Here is a 23290-nt window from a genome sequence, read left to right on the forward strand (position 1 = left end):
ATGAGTGGAAAGGGTTGTCAGCTCCTGGTGTCTCCTTGCAGCGTGTCCCCGTCGTTAAGCATGATCAGAGGACACCAGTCCCAGTCCATCAGAATATCCATGCCTTCACCACAACGAGCCGATCTTAGTTACTCCTCGGGCATGGAGAAAGTGAAAACAGGTGCCATCCACTCCTTTGTTTCTGGGACACAGAGCGGAGGCCATGTTGTCCTGCCGACCCTGAGCCTCCGCAGACAGGTGTTGACCAACGGGACACATCTAAACATTTCGACTGCATCCCCAGAAGTGCCTGCTCATCATCCCACAACCAAAAGAGTGACAACCTCCACACAGACGGGACGCTGTTCCTCTAACAACAACTTCAAAGGTAAAAACAAAGGTTAAAAATATCGAATCAACCCAGGATGTGTGAGAACAATGTAAGTGTAACTTTACTCTACAGAACATTATTTTAATACTTCAGTATTGGACCTGCAGCAAACATCTTAAGAGACGTAGATCCTATAAAATAATAAAAGTGATGTTGTATACTAAACTACAACTGAGTTACTAATCGCATCTTCATACTTCACTTATTCTCAGTATGCTCTCCGCAACCTTACTGTCTTCTTGCAAAACGTCTTGTTCCTTATTTATTGATAATTAACCAGGCATAAAGCTTGTCCCTAAATTTTCTACCGAGGAAAAATGGAAGGAGGTGAAAAGCTCATTAGTGATTAACAGAGCAGAAAGTGTCAGGTTGGTGAGGGAAATTCCACAATCTGCTGTATAAACCTTAGTGAAAGCAGACTTAATGTGATGTATTTGAGTTTTTATTTGCATGTTTTACTGTAATGACTTTTCCAAATAATTGTGTACTTTTATGTTAACAATTTGAATTCATCTGTAGGGATTTATTGAAAGTGGATACAAGTTGTGTTGCTCTGTTGTAACCTATGTACTTTAATAAGGTATCTCCCATATGGATATTCTGTTTATTGAATTGTGGGATCGTGTCCAGCCGATTGCTCTGTGTCTGCGCCTACCATGGAAGTCTTTGGTCAGCCAGCCGCTGCTAACCTGACAGTGGCCAGCAGTCCCATGACCGTTGCCACAAGCCAACGGTATACTGCAAGGCCTGCAGCACAACAGCCTCCAACACATCCACACAGTGTGCAGATTCCCCACACTGATGCCAGGTGGGCAATATCAATAAACGTATGTGATAGTGATGATGAGCTCACTAAACCTTAAGAGCGATACTAAAGTGGATAACAACAATCTGTTTCAGATCCTTACATTCCAGAGAATCCCTGGCATCCACCACCCTAAGTCTGTTTGAAACACAGTCGATGTTTAGCGGCAGACATGACTGGTCGTATGGCTACCGTGTGCTTCCTCCGCTGGGTCTTCCTCAGTGCTTCGCCCAAGCCAGCGAAGGAGGTGAGCAGCTCAGCCTTCCCCCTGGCACGGCCATGTCCGGCACGGCCATGTCCGGCACGACCATATCCGGTGGCACCAGCACCTCCGCCTCGCTGCCCTCGTATCTTTTTGCAGTTGATGCTGGAAGCCCCAGGCAGTCACGGGCTAAGAAGAGAGCGCTCTCCATGTCGCCTTTGTCGGATGTCATGGGCATTGATTTCAACTCCATCATACGCACCTCACCTACTTCACTTGTGGCCTATATCAATGGTTCCCGCAGCTCTCCAGCCTCCCACCCCACACTCTCACCTGTCCAATCTGAAGGTTACGGTCACTTCCTGGGTGTGAGAGGCCGCTGCATCCCCCACGCCCATCCCTACAGCATGCCAGGCTCTTCGCAGGCTCTGGCCCCTCAGACGGATTATGGCCGTTTGCAGATGCTTGAAGAGGGAGGGGGTCTGGAGAGCCAGATGGCTAACATGGTGGTGGACCAGCAGTGCCTCCCAGGAGAAGGAGGGTCACTGGAGAAGAGAGCAGAGAGTTGCAGCCAAACCACCAACAACCTGCTGCCACCTCCACAGTTACAGCCAGCCCTGCTGGCTACTATCCTAGAGGCTGCTACTCCACAGGGGCCTCCACCACCCTACCACTCACACCAGCACAACCACCTCAATAGACAGTACTGTAAAATAAAGTCCCCTTCTCAGTTCCCTTTAGCACAAGCTCCCATGGTTCATCACAGGCATGGGGTGAACTTTCTACCCCAGGTCCCTATGCTGGAGGAAGAAGAAGGAGAGCTGGAGGACTATGGGGCCCACTGCTGCAGATGGTTGGACTGCAGTGCAGTCTATGACCAAAGGGAGGAGCTGGTAAAGCACATAGAAAAGCTACATGTGGACCAGAGGAAGGCTGAGGATTTCACATGCCACTGGGTGGACTGTCCACGCAACTTCAAGCCCTTCAATGCCCGATACAAGCTTCTTATCCATATGAGGGTCCATTCGGGAGAGAAACCCAACAAGTGCACGGTACACCATGTAGATCACAGCTATGTCTCTTCTCATGCAACAGAAGTATATCTATCTATCTATCTATCTATCTATCTATCTATCTATCTATCCATCGTCACACTATATTCCTCTGCCTCTAAGAAATAAGATTACGTATGCTATCTCCCCTCTCAACAATTCGGCACGGCTCTCTCTAAATCAGATGAATATCTTTTTACTAAGTTGTGAGAAGACGGAGTGAATGCAGTCAAAGCAGGAACATGATGAATGTCAGGGGCTGACTGAGTCCAATTCTCAATGTTCCATTCAAAGCCACAGTACCGAGCTGAAGGCTTTCAAGCCTCAGACTGCAGAAAAAAAAGTATTTTTTAGGGCAAATGCCTTCATGTGCTCTATGTTTATAGCCACGGTTTAGGTAAAGAATATGGCCTCTCGCTCCTCTTAACTGTAGCCATGCGGTAATTAGCAGAGCGCTGTGATAACTGACATGGGAGTTAACTCAATTATGTAGTTATTAAATCAGCACAAAGGACGCCTCGCACTTTAGATCTGGCATGGCACCATGGCTCTCTAGTAGCCACTGGGCAGCGGTGTCAGCTGCAGGGGTCCTGCCAGGGCACCGTCTGACAAACTTGGCCGGCGTTCTGGGAAGGTGAGGCCCCATAGTCTCGCTCTCTATAGGTCTGCATCTGTGGCCAAAGAGTTGGCATTTATCCATGGGGCGGATTATTGATGAAATTGTAGCTTTGTTTGTCCAATGTTGATGGGCTCTTTCAGTTGTGTTGCAATTTAATGAGTTTTTTAAAATCAATGTGGGATTATTAAAAACAAGACACACCTGCACTTCGAGCAAGATGCTTGTGTCAGCATGCAAACATGCGCACATAGACAATGCATAATATGCAGATGTGAAGCAGGTGCAAGGTCACCATTTTCACTATGTTAGCTTAGTGTGTTAGCAAATGATAGCATTTGCTGATAAACAAATACAGCTGAGGCCGTTTTATAACCAAATAGCTGCAAAGCTAATGACATTCCAAAGAATCAGATAATTATAATTATAACCCAATAGTGGCGTTTATATAAAATGTCCAGGGATCACCTAAGTAATTTAAATTCACCAGAAGGGGGCCATTGAATGTCTCTACCAAATTTCATCGCAATCCATCTAATAGCTTTTTAATAATTCACTAAAAGTGGTGGTGGTGGTGATAAAAGAAATGTCAAAAGGACCACCACAAATCTGTGGGATTCATCCTGTTGTTCATCTGTTCATGGAGCCATGCAGGCTAATGGCTAAAAAAATATGTTTATGGACAGTACGCAACTCTGAATTCCCTCCTTGGTTTTTTTTCTTTTTGTCACTACCACTGGGAAAATACCGCAGACTTAGATGAGTAATTGACAAACCACTCGCAAAACATGCCTCACGTCGCTGCTTTCAACAAGTTAGTTATTAACGGCAGGCGTACCTGCAGTCGACCTTTGGTACCAAAATACTCACTTATTAGTTGGAGCCCGCTCTGTTGCCATGGGGGCTGCAAACGTTGGATGGGTCTGTGTTCCATGTAATCATTCAATAAGTATTCATGGTCACAACCCATTGCCAAAAACAGCATTGTAACAAAGTGGTACTTGCGTTTGTGGTACAGTAAATATAGGACCGGCTTATTCTGGGGAAAGAGAGAAAAGCCAAGAACACTACAGTTATCTCTCCGCCACTATAATGACACAATTTGATTCTGTGCGGATTCTCTTTGAGTTTGAAAATGATATCAAGAGTGCAGGCTTTTTCTTTCTTTACATGAGCATTTCATATATCTTTACATGAGTATGTGAGTGTGTTCACATGTACTCCCTTTTGAGATTTTAAAGTTGCGCTTCAACGATAGAAATGCAAGATGTGAAAACTCCGAATTTCACAGAACAGTTAGAAAAGCTAAAAGCACTCGAGTCTTCCAAGATGCAGCACTCAGGGTTTCCTTAGGAAATGATTGGCAGGTGAATAAACTGATGCGTGATAAAGTGCGAGGCCGCAGCAGAACAATAGGGAAGCTCTTGTTACAAAGTGAACATCTAGGGCAGGCCCAGGCTTGTACCTGTCGTCTCACAAATCCGTTTAATGAGGATGCAGCTGTTTGTTAACATATTCACAAGTCACCAGTCTGTTTGCATCTGTCACTGTGATTTCAACATATATGACGTTTTTAAAAGCACAGAGTGAACCTAAAACCCAAACAAGAGCTTCCTACAGTCATTGTGGGTCAGCGTGTTAATTATGATTTTACTTCTAGTCCAACACAAAAAAACATCCGCCCAATTAATTTAAGTTGTAATGAGTAAATTGTGTTTTTACTGAATTCAAAATATACTGGTTGTACAGTAAAACAAAAATTGTACCCAGTGACCTTCAGTTATTGGCAAAGTTGGCCAAACTGCACTTCATCTTCTTTCAGAATGAGTTACTAATGCTTTGATGAATCAGTGCATTTGCACCAGTATGGTGAAAATGAAACAGTAGTTCCCTGCTAATCCACTAAATTGCCAAACATGAGCAGCTTGTAATGTAAGACTTGTGAACACTGAAACTCAGGTCTGATTAGATTTCAGGTTTGACAAACATTTTAAGCAACATCCTTACAATTGCTTTGAGGGAGCTAACGGAAGAAAATAGTGCTTTAGTATCTGGAATACACTTTCACATCACAGCAAGGTCATTATTTTGCTTTCGTAAACAAAAGCTGTTTATTGATCCGGAACGCTAAACTCCCTCCTCTGTTCCATGAAAAGTCCCACGTGGTGTTCTCTAAAATGTTGACAGCAAACTGATAGTGTGCTACATATTAAAGTATGTCAAAGATTTTCCAAAGTCCATCGCCTAATGAAGTAACAGTGATGATGATACGGCCCACTAATGAAATATTTTGCATCTGCAGGACGTATAGTATAATATTTTAATTATTATTAAAAGGTGACACCGTTTGGATCTGTGAGAAGCGAGATCCAATAAACACATAGGTGCCGCCAAAAAGAAAAAAATAGATCTTCGAGATTGTAACTTTTATGATTTGAAGGTTCAACACAGAAGCATTTTGTCCCACACTCTGAGTAGTTGTGGCAAAACTATTATTTCTCATGCAACACCCCTCCAAGAATGTACGAGTCACTGGAGAGAGGGAATGAAAAGTAAAAAAAATATATATACAGTATAAGGAAACGGGTGAAACAAAAAGAGCAAAGAGGGTAGAAACATCACTTGTGAAACAGGGACGAGTGGAGTCCAGAGTGAATTGACCTCGTGCTACGACTGGGCATTGGACAGACTCTGCTGGCACAGACTGCCGCTGCCGTTGTTCAGCCAGGGCACGAGTACCTGCCAGGGCCTGTCAGAAGCTGGCTGTAACACTGATCTACACCCGAGGAGCCATGCTGCTTTCTTTTCAGCCCAAACGTCCCTCACGACAAACTAAAAAAGCCCTCAGCGCTTTATGAGAGCTTTATGAGACAGAGAAAGAGAGTTACAGTTACCCAACCCTGGCCAGGCCTGGAGTCTTTTTGCTTTATGCTGGTTCTCACTTGTCTGACCACTTTGCTTCTGAGAGACTTATTTATCATTGTCTGCATTGCTTTTTTTTGTGGTATTCAAGCCAAGAATTTAAACTATTTTACGGATTGGTCAACTTTGCAAGTCCATCCCCCTATTAAGGAGCATTTATCATAGGAGACCATGTTGTAAAGTGTGCCCAAGTGAAATGGTGAGTAGGGGTTATGAGACGCATTTGTCATTTTGTGCTTCTCTAACGTTCATCGTTCAATTAAATCTATTGGCTTTGACAACATTTTTAATAATTCTTCATATTCAGTGCTGGTAAATCTAGATCTTATGCTTTTATAAAAATGTCCAGAATACAACCACCATCCATCTAACATTCAACAATAATTGTCATAACATTAAATTGTGCCAAAATTTTTGCTTTAAGCAAAGTTTGGTAATAAGTGATGTGACTTTTTTTTTATTTCCAAGTTCAATTGAAGAATAGATGTCAGGAGATAGCTGTGTCATGATCATAAAGAAAGGCAGGTAATCATATGTGGAATGCAGTGGAATGTTATTCGTTAACTATAAATGGGCAGAGACATTTTGATTTGACTTTGGCAGTGATGACTGAGAGGTATCAGTATGTCAGGAATCTAGTCTTTGAGGAAAGAATAACAAAATTGGTCATGGTCTGTGTGTTTTTCTCCATAAAGCCTAGTAATCACATTCCAACCCCCCTGTGATCAGGAAGAGGGGAGTAAAGTCCTGGTCTCACAAAGTGGACAGACATGTTAAGCACTAAAGTCACTGTGGTCGCATGATACTGCAGTGTATGTATGATATACGGAATATATATAGAGATATATAGAGATATATATAATGTAGTCATTCTTCAGTCTGAGGATTGCCGTAAATCTATGTACTGTATAGTAGAAGTGACTTCACTTGTGTTGTAGCTGATAGCTACCAGCCACTGTCGAGGGGATGCAAGATGGATTCAAAACACAAGTGACAGAACAGTGATGCGTGTATGAACACTGCCCCCTGCTGGTGACACACACAACTATCAGAAATGTGTCTTTGAGAATATGATATTTGTGTTAAGAATGAATGTATATTTCATACAGTGGGCAAGTAAAATTACTCTCTCACATTTTATTTAAACGGATGTGTGAGTGTTGCAATTAAAACCCCTAGGTTGGATACTCAATTTTGAGAAAATATACATTTTTTGAAAGCACAAAGCCTCATAGTTCTGTGTGTGACAGACACTGCGTCTTTCATAACAAGAGGGCAAACAAAACAGAAAAAGAATAAGAAAAATAGTTGAGAACAAACCATCTATATGTACCATGTTTTTGTTTCTTTCAAAGTATCATGTTGACCAATTTTGAATTAGTGATAATCAAAACAGTTCAAGAGCAGTAACCATTTAATTTGTTATTTTTGGCTTGTGCACAGAAAGAGATTGCTTGTTGATGGCGTTAAGCGTCATAAGTTAACTAATTCTTTCTTTAAAACAATCTGTCTGTAATGAGTTTGTATCAGACTCATTAAACTTCAATTATCAGTGTTTGCTAAGTTACATGCTCACAATATTCTGCAATAAATTGAATCTTAACAATAACGTAATGTGTAACGAATAGGCACAGTGATCTAAATAAGTATTGGAAGTATAAAGTCACAAAGAAATGCAGTATTAAATTGGCTGAGGGAGTAATGTGGTTGTATAGAGGCAAGCAATACAATAGAGTTTGCTCAATAGTAATAACAGCAGGGAGTTGCAGTTGTGACAATGTACACACTTGCCATAAAACTAAAATGCTCCCGTCTCTCCCAAATGTTTACACCTCTCAGGGCTTTACTGCTCCATAGCTGCTCGCCTGTCAATCATGAAACAACTACAGCAGTGAGCAATCAAGGCTTACATTAGTGCCAGTTGAGACGTAATGGCAGTAATTGTATCTATTCAAAAGGTTCTCTATATTTCCTCTTTCCCTCCCTCCCACACACTGAGGTCAGCAGGCCTTTGTCTGCAGCGACTTTCAGCTAATAAGTTCATAGCTCCAGGTATATGGGAAATATCATGTTGGAGATAATTGCAGAGCTTATATTGGATATTGCACTTGAGGGAGTCAACAGGCAAAAACCTCATTGGCCCCCGGGCCTGTTTTAAATGTAGAGGAAATGCATTTTTGGCAACCTGATAGCAATGTCCTGCTTAGACAACGTTTGCTGTGTTTGTATGCGGTTACAGTTCGAGGGCTGCAAGAAGGCTTTCTCTCGACTAGAAAATCTGAAGATCCACCTGCGTAGTCACACGGGGGAGAAACCCTACATGTGTCAGCACCCAGGATGTCACAAGGCTTTCAGCAACTCAAGTGACAGAGCTAAGCACCAGCGTACACACCTGGACACAGTGAGTGGCATGCCTTTGCACAAACACACGCAATAATCGATGGGATTTCAAAGCTTATGTGTGTGTTTTTGCCTCTAAGTGGAGTCAAACTATTTTTCACATGTCTGTGGTCGTACAGAAGCCGTATACCTGCCAGGTGCCCGGCTGTGCAAAGCGTTACACTGATCCCAGCTCCTTGAGGAAACACGTGAAATCCCACTCTACTAAAGAACGGCAGTTACGGAAGAAGGTACAGACTGCAGTGTGTGCTGTAACACAATTCACTAGTTTTTTCTAAACACTATTCTTGAGAATGTATTTTAATGAAAAAATGTATCAAGTACACAACTGAAAGAACGTGTAAGCTGTCTTCTAGAAAAAAAAATGGATTTGTAAAAGACATTCGCTGGGTCCAGGTGGCCAAATCTCATTAGTGATGATTGAAAGTAGACAGCATCGCTTCCTCAACATCACACCGATAAACAAAAGAAAATCGAAATCAACACATCATGTCATTATGCTTTCTTTTCCATAATTAGCTGACATTATTGTGCATTATACTCTCTGTGACGTGCTCTCCATCCCACTCTGTTTAACTCCGCTAACTTAACTGTTCACGTCATTTACTTTAATTTCATTGCAGTCAGATGAAAATACATCCACTTGCTCTCACACTGAGCTCGGTTGCAGAAAAATACACATAATTATGTTGTTTGTCGGATATTTGTCCTGGTTTCACCTCCTTTATTTTCCACCAAGGTTGAGTCCATTTTAAAGATTCACATTATGGCCATGCAGTGCTTCAGATTTCTACATGTGTGTGTGAGATGTATTCTCTTTAGCTCTTACTGAGGGTGATGTCACCATAGATACAAAGAAGGTGGGTAGTTACTAAAAAAGGTGACATTTTACAAAGTCTCCCACATGCACGACTTCTCTTGTCTAAACCTAAAATAGAAATGTTTATAGTAATTGGGATTCAACTGATGCTTCTCAAGATTGAATGCGTTATATTTGTTTCTTACATTTACACTGTCCATTAGTCGTTTCTTGTGTAATAATGTCAGAAATAGTTCTGATGGTAGAAAACAAGCTTTGAAGCCATTATCCTTAAGATGTTCATATTGTTTGATACTATTTTTGGCTGGCATGTAGTCTGCTATAGCCCTTATATATGAAATATACAGAGCACAGCATCAAAGCACAAAGGCACTATTCACTATAAAGGTGTGACAGAAGTAATATTCTAGATGGAACAATCACAGTTGAATTATAATACGAATCAAATGAAATTCTTCCAGAATACCCTTGCTGTATGTATTGTGTCCACTGCTGTTATGGATTATGCTGCATGTGCCATGTTTCTAGATGAAATCCACTGCTGATGTGACTCAAGACACGTTGACAGACTGTTTAACCATCCACCCTCTGCAACCCAGCCTTTCTCCACTGGCGGGGATACACTTGAACTCTCCGCCTTGTGCATCCCACGAGTCATATTCTGGTCTGGGTAAATTCCGGCTCTTTGCATTAATATGCGTTTGATGTGAAAACTAGAGACTTTAGCATACCCTCCTGCAACCGTGTGCACATAATAGGTGTATCCATTAGATTTAGGCTGTGGTGGACAGCCCTGAAGTGTCTGTCCTCCCTGTTCCTCAGCTGCTCCACAGGGACGAGACTCCTCCTGCGATCCTCACCTGGCTCTGTTGTGCTCCTTGCGAGATGAATACAGGTACTGAGGATTTTATATTTAAGATAGAACGTTCTTACAAAAATCATTCAAGCAGGGGGAAAATGTCACTAAAAGCGTGCACATACCCATTCAAAAGTAAAAAAGACAAACCGTGGAATACAACCATAAGCAGCAACAGTTATAGCCGTTAGCCAACTGGTATTTTCTTTTGATTTCGTATTCCCATTGACACAGTAAGAACTTTAACCACGACTGATTAAAATGCTTCACACGTCTTTTTTTCCTTCCTTTTGATGATCTGAAACAATCAACTTAAACACTGGTTGTCATGGCGGCAAGACTATAAGCTCATAATTAGAATAATCAGTTTAAGAGAAAGCACTATTTTGTACCCTGATAAAAGCGTCTAGCTGGGTGGGGGGGGGTTTGTTGGTTTGTGGGTGTGCTGTGGCTGGGAAGAGGCTTTACAGGTTTGGGACAGCCAGCAACTCATTTCCCCGGTCAATCCATAGGAAAACACCCCTTCATCTACAAACTTCAAAAGCATGTGATGAAGTATTTCAGTCGCTCTGAGCAGCCAGACGCTCGTGGCTCCTCACTGGTTGGGATTGTTCTCATATCAGCAGTAGGCCAAAGCATTCACTGCAGGGTTCTGGGAGGACAATTGGCCTGCGAAAGCAGACCTTGCCTTGGCTCATTGGTCTTGACTGCTGGTATTAAAAGGATGCTATAGCCACCGACAAGAGTGGCTGAGGAATTCAATAAGTGAAACATAGAATCTAAAAAATACCATTTAAAAAAGGTCCAGTGGGAGAAGAGAGACGCTGTAATTACCTTTTTAGAAAGTTAAATTGATTGTAAAATCCTTGTTGCCATTTTCTGCACACTTTTCTGGGATTCTTTTTGGTTCCCATTCAGTCCTTGCATATTGTCAACAAACTCTGGCTCCTTCAGTATTCTTGTTATTGGCAAGTAGACATGCAAAAGTGTTACTTGGCCAAACCTAACAGCAGGGGTGTCAGCTCCCATGGTCACTGAACAATATTTACATTTACTAGTTTAATCCGCTGTATTTAACAATGTGTTGAATCAATCTGAAAGTAATGTTCTTGATTTTCTTAATGTTGTAACAATGAGCAACAGAGGCCTAATGGTCTGTATCGCATTGTAACGTGAAAATGTATTGTTATAACAAGATATTTTCACGGTATTACAATATACTTATCACGTTATAACAATATCATTTTTAATCTTATCGTGAAACATTTTGCGCTAAAACAAGATAAAAAGTTGTGATAACTTATGTCCTTATAACATGAAACGTTTCAAGTCATAATGAGAGAAGTTGGTCTCAAGCAGAGGTGGACTCGCTCTGATACGTACTCCGGTTGTGAACTGGCACTTGGCCTTTTGCATTGAGCTTGAATAGTTTCAACCCAACCATGTAAATGAGCCATATTCCTCAATGTATTCGTTCACCGCACACTGTTTCCTCACTCAAACTTGAGTTATCATGTTATAACAATATGGGCTAAGTTATCATGTTGTGACCATGTTTTAGTGTGAAACTATAACAATAAGTTATCGTGTACAAGATAAATAGTATATTGTTAAAACAAGACATGTTTCTTGTTATAATGTAATGAGTTTGTACGTTGTAATAATGTGTAAAAACAACTTGATTTAACATTTAAAAAGTATCACGTGATAACGTCATACTGATCTGTTTTTCTGTGTCTGGCGTGGCAGCACGCTGCCGTACATATACATACAGCAGAAAATATGAAAGCTGGGATTCTTTCCTCATTACATGCATGTAGAAAAGCAGAAAAAGTTGATAGTGGGAGCCTTCTGCATTCTATTAAGTGGTTCTTTCAAATGCGAGTAATGTTGTGCATCTCATCTGCGTCATTCAAGCGAGTAAAGAATTGCCTAAGGACAATCATAAATGATGACTGGTGTATCTAATGCAAATGGTTGCTGAAGTGTGTGTCAAATGAACACAGGCTGTGTGAAACCGTCACCTGGTCATTACCGCATGAAGGATTAATTAATGCTTTTTATGCAGTCAAACTGGTAATCATGCGTTTGTGTGAAAGTGGGGGTAACATGGAATTGGAAAAATACAGTTGTTTGTTTAAGTGCATTGTTTGCCAAAACTTTCTAGTTGAAGTTTGGTTAAAGGGTGATGCACATAAAAGTGGTTTAAAAACATAAAATGATAGCCTTTAATTAATGGTGATGTCTTTACATTTAGATGATTTCATTACATCTTTATAGAGACAAAAATGATGTTGCCTGACTTTGTTCTATGAGGAACCCATCATACAGTGATTCATATACAACATAGAGGATGCGCACAACAAAGGCAACACCTGTAGAATGTATTGCATTTCAGTACTTTACCCGTGCAAAAATACTGCCTCCTTAAGGCTTACAGAATATTCTATAAACCTTGATTCCATTCAGTGGGTAATAGATTTTAATGTGAGAAATATTTAGAAATCTTTTTATATAAGAAAATATAACATACACCCATACAGGATAATGTAATCCAGCCTCAAACTGCACGGTTCACAGTATGTAAATCAGTAATAATTGCTTTTTTTTTAATAATAAAAACAGACATTGTTATTTTTCTTTATTCAACAAGCAACGTTATTAATTCAGTCTGAAATATTTCAGGTTTGTTGATCCCTCCCCTCACCAGCTCCTCCCCGGGGACCAGTGCAGGCCTTGTCCTCCCACCTGCCTCCCTCATCCTCCCAATGGGACATCCCTACAGAACAAGCGAGATCTGAAGCAGCCCAGCCAGCCTCCTGGTCTGGCAGAGCACAATCCAGGTACTCGGAGGTTAATCACCTTAAAGGTTTGCCAAATAGATGTGAATACAGTTGTGCTTCTGAAAAAGGGTTAATAGTGTATCTTGCACATCTGAAGAGCCTTCATCTGAAGTAAATGTCTGGGCAACTTGACAATCTGAAGTGATTTGTTTTCACATGCAGATTAATTATTATGTCTTTATGATGTGTAGCAGGTGGCTGGTGTTTTTTCTTGTTCGACAGAATCAGGCAGCTCCACTCTATGTACCTTTAAATAGATTTCACCTCTTTTCCCCGCGGACTTGACAGCCACCGTGATGTTGACAAGGTTTTCAGAAACACACACTCCAGTTGCAACCGTTACTGAAATAAAGACAGGGTTTGAAAAGATTAATTTACGAGGTCTACTGTTACTTTTCTACAGGAATGTGTGATATAAGGAGAAAAATTGCAGACTTTAATTGAGTTGTTCTCTACGATGTGGATAAAAGAGTGAAGCTTTCACATTTTCCCCGTAGAGCTCTCGGGGCAGATTACAATGATATATTCTCCTCCACAATATGGCGGGATCGCAGCACAGACCAGCTCAAGTCACCTGATGCAAGTCGATGCCTTTGGTGACAGCCTCGCTCCAGCAGCCAATAATCCCAATGGGGTGGCCACCTTACAAACGACTCTTTCCTGCTTTACAGGTAATGAAATTAGTGTCCAAACTAAGATACTCAAACATGAGCACTTTATTGCCATCGGATCTTACAACTCTCTCTGTGCATACATGCGTGTGTGTGTGTGTGTGTGTGTGTGTGTGTGTGTGTGTGTGTGGCCACAGGCACATCTGCAGGATTTGATGTCCACAGTCAAGCACAGGATGTGGATCCTAGTCAAGAACTGCATGGAAGGGACTTCTTCAGTGGGGTGGACCACTGCACAAGCCAGATCTCCTGCATCTATACAGAGGGATGATATTACTTCTGGCGGTTTTGTTCCTTTGCACTATTTTGTGTCCCCGTTCCATTTTTTAAAAAAAGGACCCAGAAACTCGAGATAATCCACAGTCTTTGTTGTGAGCAGTTTCCTGCAGGAACTAATTGAAAGAAAGACGGGCAGACATCTCGATCGTCGATATCTCCAAAAGTAGATAATTCACATGACAACAATCTAGATTGGTAAATAGCACAACAGGTAAGAGGAAAAATATGTGATTATATTTTGGGGTGAACTGTCCCTTTAAGTCAAATGGTCAATAGGAAGAACACTTTAGATGGCGCCACAACTTAGCAGCAGCTTCATTGAGCAAAATAAAAGGGATTTGATTGATTGATTGATTGATTTATAAAACAATCCAAGATGCTGTTCCCTTGGTCTTGAGGGAATTGACTTTTACATGCTCAGTGCAAGTTTCGACTAAATCTCTATAAATGGCAACAGACTGGCTTCTGCCTCCATAATCAATGCATATGAATGACTGCGCCGCCAGGATTTCAATGTTTACTTTCTCAGTTTTGATACAGCTTGTGTAGAACAATGTCAATGCAGTAAATACTTCAGGTATAGTTTCTGGTTACATTTTGCACAGTATTGAACACTGCAATCAAAGCAAAGTATGCAAGGGGAGGTTTTTCTTAGAACCATGGCTTTGTAACTATAGTAACAAGACAGCCTTATGATTTCGCTGTAATGCATAGACATAACCTGTTGTTTCAGTATAGTACTGTAATGTGCAACGACTGCTCCTGTGCCTGGATCGTGACGTGGATTTCTGTTGGTGACCGTTTCATTTTACATGTTTTAGTTCAGTTACTGCCAATGACATACATTTCACATTGTAGTTGACCTTTTCTGAAAGCATGACGTTGTGCTGTACATTTGTATCTCGTCTCCCAGCCATTCATTTTCACATGGTATGAAAATTAAGACTTTAACACTGGTTTGACATTTGACACTGTAGCTGCTTTTATTTTTGCATTTCAATGCAGCACAGACTTTTCAATCCAGTTTGCACTTTCAGATGCAACCATAACACAACTACAAAGCTTAAAAGAATTTATAAAAAAAAAGCAGACATGATGATCCCTGCAAATGTTTGATTTTTACAGTGCAGAAATGACCAATAAAGAAAGAAATTTCAGACCTCATCATGATCAGCAGCAATATAAAGTACACATAGCTTGTAGGAAATGGGCTAAAATAAGCAAAAGACACTGCTAGGTTGTTTTACTTTTGAACATATTATATTTATTAGAATAGATCAATAAAAAAAGAAGATTATTTGTACCCTTGTTTTCTTGTTTGTCATATACTTTCTGTCTCTGTGTGAGATGAAGATGCACCAAACTGTTGTGGATCCGTTCATGGAGGCTAATTTAATTTGTTCTTGTTTGAAATTAAGAGGACGAAACTCTTTTAGTTGAAAAAAAATTATTCTTTTAGCAAATGAGTGTCAAGCTTCAGATGGGGGTTTCAGTAGTTGCCTAGCAACAACATCTTTTCCCAAAAGCATCTGTTTAGTACTGCTAACCAAAAAAAGAAAGTGTTGCGACGTGGACACAGGTGGTTAGTTAAGCTGCGTATCTAGTAGGAATACATTTAATTATGTATTTCATTGTTCAGGGGGAGCGACACATTCATTATATAGGAGCGGTTAACTTTTCAATAACAAAGTAGGACTGCGAGAATAATCGCAAAACATGTGCACAACATGACTGTCAATAAATACACTGCGGCAAATGGTTTATGGCCTACTCCTGTATTAAAACACTGGCGGTGGGTACCAGAGGTTCTCAAATCCAGTGAAAACGGTAGACACAGTGGCTACAGACAGTTAAAGTAAATCAAATAAAGTAAAAAAGAAATTGCCCCAAAAGCAAAATAAAAACGAATATAACCAAATAAGTTTATTATGTTACCTTCACGGTTCGGATCCGCTTGGCAAATTCGTCTGGCTTTCCACGTGCACCTGGCGTGGTTGATTTGGGCCAGGGCGAAAGAGGTCACGTGTTAGTATGTCCCTTTTCTGTTAAACTAAAAGGCAACCACTAGGTGGTATCGATAACCATTTTCTAAACTATTTGCTCCTTTTTTTTTATTATCAAACAACAAAATTGTCTACAGATAAAACCATAGAGTTGTTTTTATTTAATTTGATGAAATTAAAAAAAGTGAATGTCAAGACAAACTGAATTATTTACTGGAGAAAGACAAATGAAAAAGGAAACACCCAGATGTTGCTGAGACGGACAAAGACCAGAGGGTTTAGGAACACATGTTTCTCTTTGGAGCAGGACATGATGACAGACCTATAACCTCTAAGCCAGTTTGCAAATGCCAGACATATTAAACCAAACTAATTAAACCTCGTCCTGTGTTTGGCCAAAAATCAGATACACCTGGCATCCTCAGATTCTCACACTACATGGGCTATATATCATTGCAGTGGAGAATTCAATCACCTTAAAAAGAAGCACAAACACAAGCATGAATCATCATGCCGTAGCTTAATTATGACAGTATGGAAATAAAGAAATGAATAAAACAAATCCAACAACATAATGAGGGTCCTGGTTCAGGGTTAGGTCTTTATAAAACTTAGGTTAATCCATTCTAATGGAAAACTAAAGACAATGCAGATTTTTTTCTTTTTCTTTAAGAATATGCTTGTCTTCTTTTTTTATTTCAACATCCCATAACACGCTATTCATTCATTCTTGATGTATTAAACGTCTCTAAATAAACCAGACTAAACGCATCCGCTCGGGTATAATTATCAGTCGTGTTACATAGACCTAATATACTCAAACACATGTATTTCGTTGTGATTTTATTTAAAACTGTATTAAGTGCGCTTTAATCTCCTCCCACCTGCCTGGTAAGGTTGCGCGCTCCCGGTGAGTTTTATAGCAACTGTTGCCCAGTGAGGCAGCGCCATAGTCACCGTAGTCCTGGCGACTGTAACCCACCAACAACAACCTCTCGCTCCATCATTACCACCTCCTCCACCATCCTCATCTTCATCAACCAGTCCACAGCTCAGGTTTGAATACATTTGTTTTTTTTTAACTGTTTTGTTGCCTAGCTTTTAAATCGGCCTTTCTCGCTTCCAAGGGATAATTGCGTGAAGGGGATATGAATGCTGTGGTTTGTGTTTTTGTGTGCAGCTGAATGAAGGCTCGGTGGATAGCTGGGGTAGTTTGCTAGCGAGGGTGTTTCTTTGTGACGTGGTAGCCTGCTTTGCTAACGTTGCCTGTAAGATACCCACAGCTGTGAGAGGTCCTGATCGCTAGCTGTAGCAAGCGATGTCCTCTTACTGGGTGCTTCGTGTCTAAAACTGACCTAAACGCCAGGTGGTGTGGAAGAAAAACGGGTTTCCGTGTAACTTATTTGCCTAAACTTACCATGCTGGGTGGTAGCATATAGGTCTGGGCTAGGCACTGATGCTAGCTGGTCAGCTGGAGCAGGAGCAGGTGTCTGTTGTTGCTAGGTTGCTAACGCCAAGCGTTGCCCTCTCACAATGCCTGTTGGTGTACCGTTCTTGGCTAATGTTACGGTGATATTGTAAGTGAATGTGTCGGGTGGTTTATATCTCGTTGGTCATACAAAATCAATAACGTCGACCAGCAAAGGAGAGTGCTGTGAGCTAGCTTTCCATACACTAACTGCTATTGACAATAGCTAAGCCATTACTTTCCCTTTTGTCTTAGGGAGCAAGATAGCTTCGCTAGCTCTCCATCTGCCCTCTTTGTGGCATCCGATGGCTGTGATAAGCTATCTTGATAACACAAGGCGAAGTTTTGCAGGGGTCATGCTTTGAGGAAATAAAAACACCTGCCCGATTTAACATTAAAATACCTCAATGATAACTACCCGTGTGTGTGTTTTTCCCCCCGAATCGTTTCGTTATTCTGCGTTTCACATTCCGTGCAGGGCTGGTAACGTCCATCCCTTCTGCAAAACACGTGTAATTATTGAGAAACATTTTACATTTTAGTAATTTTGTTACGTGTGTGCATGTTTTTCCCTGGGTGCACAAAAAAAAAAAAACAGGGACCGAGAAGGAGTGTACACTGTTCCGGGGGGGGGGGGGGGGGTCCAGGTCGTTAGTTCATTTTAATAATGGCAGATTTGATTTGGGGGCTCCCTCAATTGTGTTACAAACATTTCAAAACAATACGCCCTTTGCTTACAGTGGAAAAGTAAACTTGCATTTTCAGGTTGCTTAATCCTATGGGTGGTTCATAAGAGTACAGGCCAGGTTTCTTAATGTTGCATCACAATTATTTCGGGGTCCATTGGGTCTCCTGTGCAGCTGCGACCTGTGATTCCCGTTAGGGGAGAGATTGGGTGTGTCAGTGGAGAGGTGAGGTGGAGAGGACAGGTGCACCTCTCGTACTGATGGGACTCCTCAACCATCTCGGCCACCACACACAGTCAATTAATACAGTAATAACCAAATTCTACTAAATTAAGTGTATCTTTTCAATTGTGCGATGGCTGTGAACCATGAATCACAGTACTACATATGTAGCCTGACAGAGCCAGAGCACTTCAGACCATTTAGATCAAAATACAAATCGCACACTTTTTTTTTTTTTTATTGCATACTGCAGGTAAAGCCTAAAATATTGTTAATATATTGATCTGTTGTCACATACAACCCAAAATAGGTCATGCACAGACACCTTTTCCCAACACACACACACACACAGATGACAGGATGTTGGGAACTGCTAGTTATCATATCATGTTACCACTTACCTGTAATCCGGCAGCGCAGAAATAGTACCATGCCACCTGCTGCCTGGATCCTGTTACATTTCCAATCACTTAAAGAGGGGCCGATTAATTCAATTATTCAGTCATCCATTTTCATGGCTTAGCAGAATACAGCGTGTTTGGTTTGTTATTTTCCCCCAGCCTGCCCGCAATAATGTATATTGTTGATGAAAGAGGAGACTTAAAGGTCCTTGTTTTGTTTTGTTTTTGCTTCCTAACCCCACATATGTCAATAACAGGGTACAATTAGACTCGCCTCTGTAACCTATGTCGTGATGCTTCCAGAAATTCTGACATTTCTGTGTCCTGTCATGAAATAAAAACAGATCAGTACCTTGAACACTAAGCATCAAGCTTTGTTTTTGTCACCACTGACGTTGTCCCATATATTGATGCAATGTTTCATACGTCAAAATCAACATCAGCGCAGTCCCCCCCCCCCCCCCCCCCCCCCCCCCCCCCCCGTTATCTTTAAAGTCGTAAAACTCAACTCCTAAGCAAACACAGCACTTTGCATACCTCCTCCTTCCTCAGCTCCCAATCCCATCTCCCTCCACCTCTTTTCCCGCTGTATTAGCACCTGATCATGCTCCTGTCTTGCCTGGGGTTGCATGTACTGTATGTGTGTGTGTGTGTGCGTGTGTGTGTGTGTGAGAGGGAGAGATTTTGCGTATGGTGTACTTTTCAACCTTGTTCACCAGCTCCAATTTCTTTACTTGGTCCGTCACACTCCACCTTTATCACACATGATCATTAGAGAGGCAAATATGGTACTGTGTATTTTCTGGCGGCGGCGACTGTGAACCTTGCACTTTTCCCTTATTTGTCGCTTGTAACGTTAGCGAGAGGAATTGAGGGGAGAAAACGCAGGGCAAAAACGTTGCCCTCCTTGGTGGCTTTTGTTCCTCCGTGTCTTTGTAGGGCTTGCACTTGCTCAGTGGAGCACAGCATTTAAGTGGGCCACAAGGGAGTGCCTGAATGGTGAGGCAGGAGGTGTGGTAGTGTGTGTGTGTGTGTGTGTGTGTGTGTGTGTATGCGTGCGTGTGTTTGTGGAGGGGGTTGGGGTGAGGCAACAAGAGTGCGTTGTGATGCAGGGGCTCTTTCCCTTGATTTTTGGTGGGCCCAGTTGGGGCCATGTTCTTTAGCTTTCAAACTGCACAGTGGAATATAAGTCTAGATTCTCCTCTCTTCACAAGTCCTTTTTATTAGCATTTGGTTGCAGTAAGCGGAAGGCTACAGTTATACTTTGCAGTATCATTTTGGGTGGCCTGCATCCAATGGCTTTCGCGCTTCAGGGTAAAAGAGTTGCCTGTGTGTCATTTTTTTTGGTCAACATATGTCATAGTTTACAGTGTCTTGTCTAAATCGCAGAATATGAATATTTGAACGGGACAGTAGCTTATTGTTTTCCAGGAACCAGACTGCAGCCTGTCTAGCAACAGCCCGCTGACATGTCTGACAGTGATAGTATATACTCGCATCCCCCCTCCCAAAGGTGTTGAAAATAGTCATGCTGGAAGCAGATGGCTTTGCGTTAATGAATGTCAGTGTTCCTGTATATTTAAAGAAAATATGAAATACCCACTCCTCACCCTCTCAGTGCACCGGGAACATGTGACTCAGCTTTGCGGTCCAATATTGAGGTTGGTCACCCCAACGCAAATAAAGTGAAACCCTGCTTCCCAAGAAAAAGGCCGGGATAGTATTGAAGGGAAGGGGGCAGGCTGTCCCCTGGTGAGATTCAGAGCTGTTAGGAGACCCGGCTTAATTAACCAAGAGAGGCTTGTTCGTGGAAACTGTGATGGGGAGGAGGTGGCCTTCCCCTGGAAGGAATGGGTGATGGTAGCCGTGCTATTATTAACTCATAAACACAGGTTCACCACCAGTGTCTCACCCTCTTCTTCTTATCTTCAAAATAGCTCATTTTAGCCTTGGATAGTAAGTGCTCTCTGATTCACAATACAGCAGCATTTTATTACCAGTAATGACGCTGTCTGGTAAAGATACTTTAAAATATAAGATAATGTTCCAGTTGTTCCTAGTAGCTTTTCTTAGTCCTGATTGTGGGCTCCCAATCTCAACTAACGTTAAACCTGTGAAATTGGGAACTGACTGAGCAACGAGAAGCATCATCTATTTGGAGTTTGTTAAATATTAACTTGTTTTATGGCTGTGAACATGGAGACAAGACCATGTGTCACTGATGCATGAGGCTCTCAGTACATTAAGTACTACAAGACAGAAACAGGTGCTGGGGTAGACTTTCTCTTGAGCGGCTTTGGTAGCATTGATTTAGGAAAATCTGTCGTGTTTTCGATTACGTCTAGGGACACTTTATGTCCAGGGCTAACAAAATCATGAGACTAATTTAACAACGTATTTATTTCACCGTAAATTACATGTCTGTCACGACGCCATATTTGTAAATCTACTCTGTTTAAGGGAGTCATCAATGCTTGATGCCCTGTGTGTGTGCCCTGGCTCAGTGATGCGTTAAGATCATTCTGTTGTTGTTGCTGAGTTGCTTTGCCAGTTAAACCGGTAGGTCGAGGCCGGGTGTTCTCGGTTTCCAGCGATTGTGACCATCATCTACCCACAGTAACACTGTGCTTTTCTCTGTCTTACTTAGGCGCCATGCAGACCCCTGAGGCAGGCGCTGACTCCACCTCCACAGTCCCTCTTCAGACCACCGTGCCTGTCCAGCCTACCGGCTCCACCCAGCAGGTGCCTGTCCAGCAACAGGTACATCCAGCCTGTCTGTGTGTGTGTGTGTGTGTGGGGGGGGGCGTGTTCGTGTCTGAATGTTCCTGCGTGTGTGCATGCTGTGTGTGCATAGATTTGTGTGTGTGTGTGTGTGTGTATTTGCAATACGGTCAATTAAATCATTAATTTTGCAACTCTTGCAATTTGTCTTGCCAGGCCCAGACTGTTCAACAGGTTCAGCATGTTTACCCAGCACAGGTGCAGTATGTGGAGGAAAACAGTGGCGTCTACACTAACGGCAACATGTGAGTCAGTCTGTTACCCGGCTCTATAAATATTAGCGCTAAGTCTCTGCAGCCTGTTCTTTCTCCTCTTGAGTCTCCTCAGACCATCATTCATGTCACAAGCACATGTTGTTGGTGGGAGTGTGTTGGGGTTTGTTTGTTTTTTTTCTGTGTGTTTTTTTTTCCGACTCGTATGAGGGGGGGGGTCTGCAGTCGTGTGCTTGATTGTGCTCGGTCACCTGAACATGACCAGAAGTAGTTCTGTCTTTCTAAGTGCTGATGCTACACCAGGGTCCCCCGGGTCTGAGGAATGGGGGTTACATAGACACTCGACTAAATTGCCCAAGCTGTGTTTTTGTCCTACTGTGATAACACGGAGACTCGCACACTGTGAAGACACAAACACACATACGGTGTGACCTCAGCTACTGGTGGAAACACTCATGTAAGCTAGACTCAAGTGCTTAAAATACAAAATCAAACATACAGCAAACAGCTGGAGGCATGATCATGAGTACCAGGCTTGTGTTGACATAATATGTGAAAGGGAGGGGGGGGGGGGACACCCAAATCACAAACAAAAATACATAAATACAATTGTTGATGTTACTTTCAGAAGGTATCGATAAAAAATTATAATACATTTTGGATTGTTGTTTATTGGAACTACCACATCAATAAGTGTCCTAAGAACATGAATACAATTTTTAAAAAAACTTTATTCTAAGAAGAAATAACTTCATTTGAAAGTTGAAATAATAACTCTGGATTGCTTTAACTTTGTTTCTCAGTTTTGCGACTGACCGCTAACCTCTGTTTTGAACAGAAGAACCTACTCATACTCAGAACCGCAGCTGTATAGCCAGAACAGTGGAGGGAACTACTTCGACACACAGAGCAGCTCGTCACAAGTCTCCACTGTGGTGACGTCTCACGGCATGACCAACAACGGAGGAGGGGGCAGCGGAGGAATGAGCATGAATCTGGCAGGGGGTCAGGTAATCAGCACCAGTCCTGGGGCTTACATCATGGACAACGCTCTACCCCACCCTGTCACCCAGACGGCACGAGCTTCCCCAGCTACTGTGAGTTAATAGCACTAATTGGCTCTTCGCTATCACTTTACCCAGACTCCCCCCCCCCCCCCTATCCCCTATTAAACGCTCTGTTTCTGTCACACTTTATTGATCTTTGCGCTAGTTTGATCCAAAAAGTAGGACGCCAGTGTCTTTAGCAGTGTTCCATATTGAAGCTCAGTATTTGTGTCATGTTGTCAAAATGTTAGTATTCTGTAGTAGTTCTGTCTTTATCAGTCTGTTATTCCCACTCTTTGGTGTGGAAAGAAAGGAGGGGCTACGACCTGAGACAGGTGTATTAAGGAGGGGAGGACTTACCCACAGTCCTCATGACAAGTCCTGCATTGCACAAAGCGGTGCATGCAGCACAAGTGCTTTGCCTTTGCTATAATCTGAACGCCCCATTAGTTTTTTTTCATATAGTCCACCATAATGATGCTTTCTGGCAGTAACGTACCAATGACGCTTGTCGTCTGACATTACATTATGAGGATATCAGTCATGGCAGAGAGTTTAGAACATCCAATAATGGCTCTGCAAAGGAGAAATGTTTTCATTTTTTTTTTTTGTTATCAAAATGTGCGCAGGGGCAT

At 41.9% G+C, this 23290-nt stretch overlaps 2 protein-coding genes across 5 annotated transcripts in view; both read left to right on the top strand.

The window, feature by feature from the left end:
* glis3 (GLIS family zinc finger 3) lies at window positions 1-17027 on the top strand (the record flags this gene model as incomplete). Its single annotated transcript, XM_079179291.1, has 10 exons — window positions 1-367; window positions 1001-1178; window positions 1271-2429; window positions 8207-8368; window positions 8487-8597; window positions 9716-9851; window positions 10010-10082; window positions 12729-12886; window positions 13384-13557; window positions 17020-17027. The coding sequence occupies 10 exons, from the start codon at window positions 1-3 to the stop codon at window positions 17025-17027; spliced, it is 2526 nt and encodes an 841-aa protein (XP_079035417.1).
* rfx3 (regulatory factor X, 3 (influences HLA class II expression)) overlaps window positions 16761-23290 on the top strand; it is a 15015-nt gene continuing 8485 nt past the window's right edge. For 3 of the 4 annotated variants that reach the window (XM_079179735.1, XM_079179737.1, XM_079179738.1), the window contains exons 1-4: window positions 16761-16895; window positions 21264-21376; window positions 21554-21642; window positions 22448-22706. In XM_079179735.1, coding sequence (XP_079035861.1) covers window positions 21269-21376; window positions 21554-21642; window positions 22448-22706 — 456 coding nt within the window. In that variant the 5' untranslated portion in view covers window positions 16761-16895; window positions 21264-21268. Of the gene's footprint in view, window positions 16896-21258; window positions 21377-21553; window positions 21643-22447; window positions 22707-23290 lie in introns of those variants that run through there. The other variant, XM_079179736.1, reaches the window with a different exon arrangement.

The sequence above is a fragment of the Pholis gunnellus genome, assembly GCF_910591455.1.
Source record: "Pholis gunnellus genome assembly, chromosome: 18".
In the NCBI taxonomy this organism is placed as follows: domain Eukaryota; kingdom Metazoa; phylum Chordata; class Actinopteri; order Perciformes; family Pholidae; genus Pholis; species Pholis gunnellus.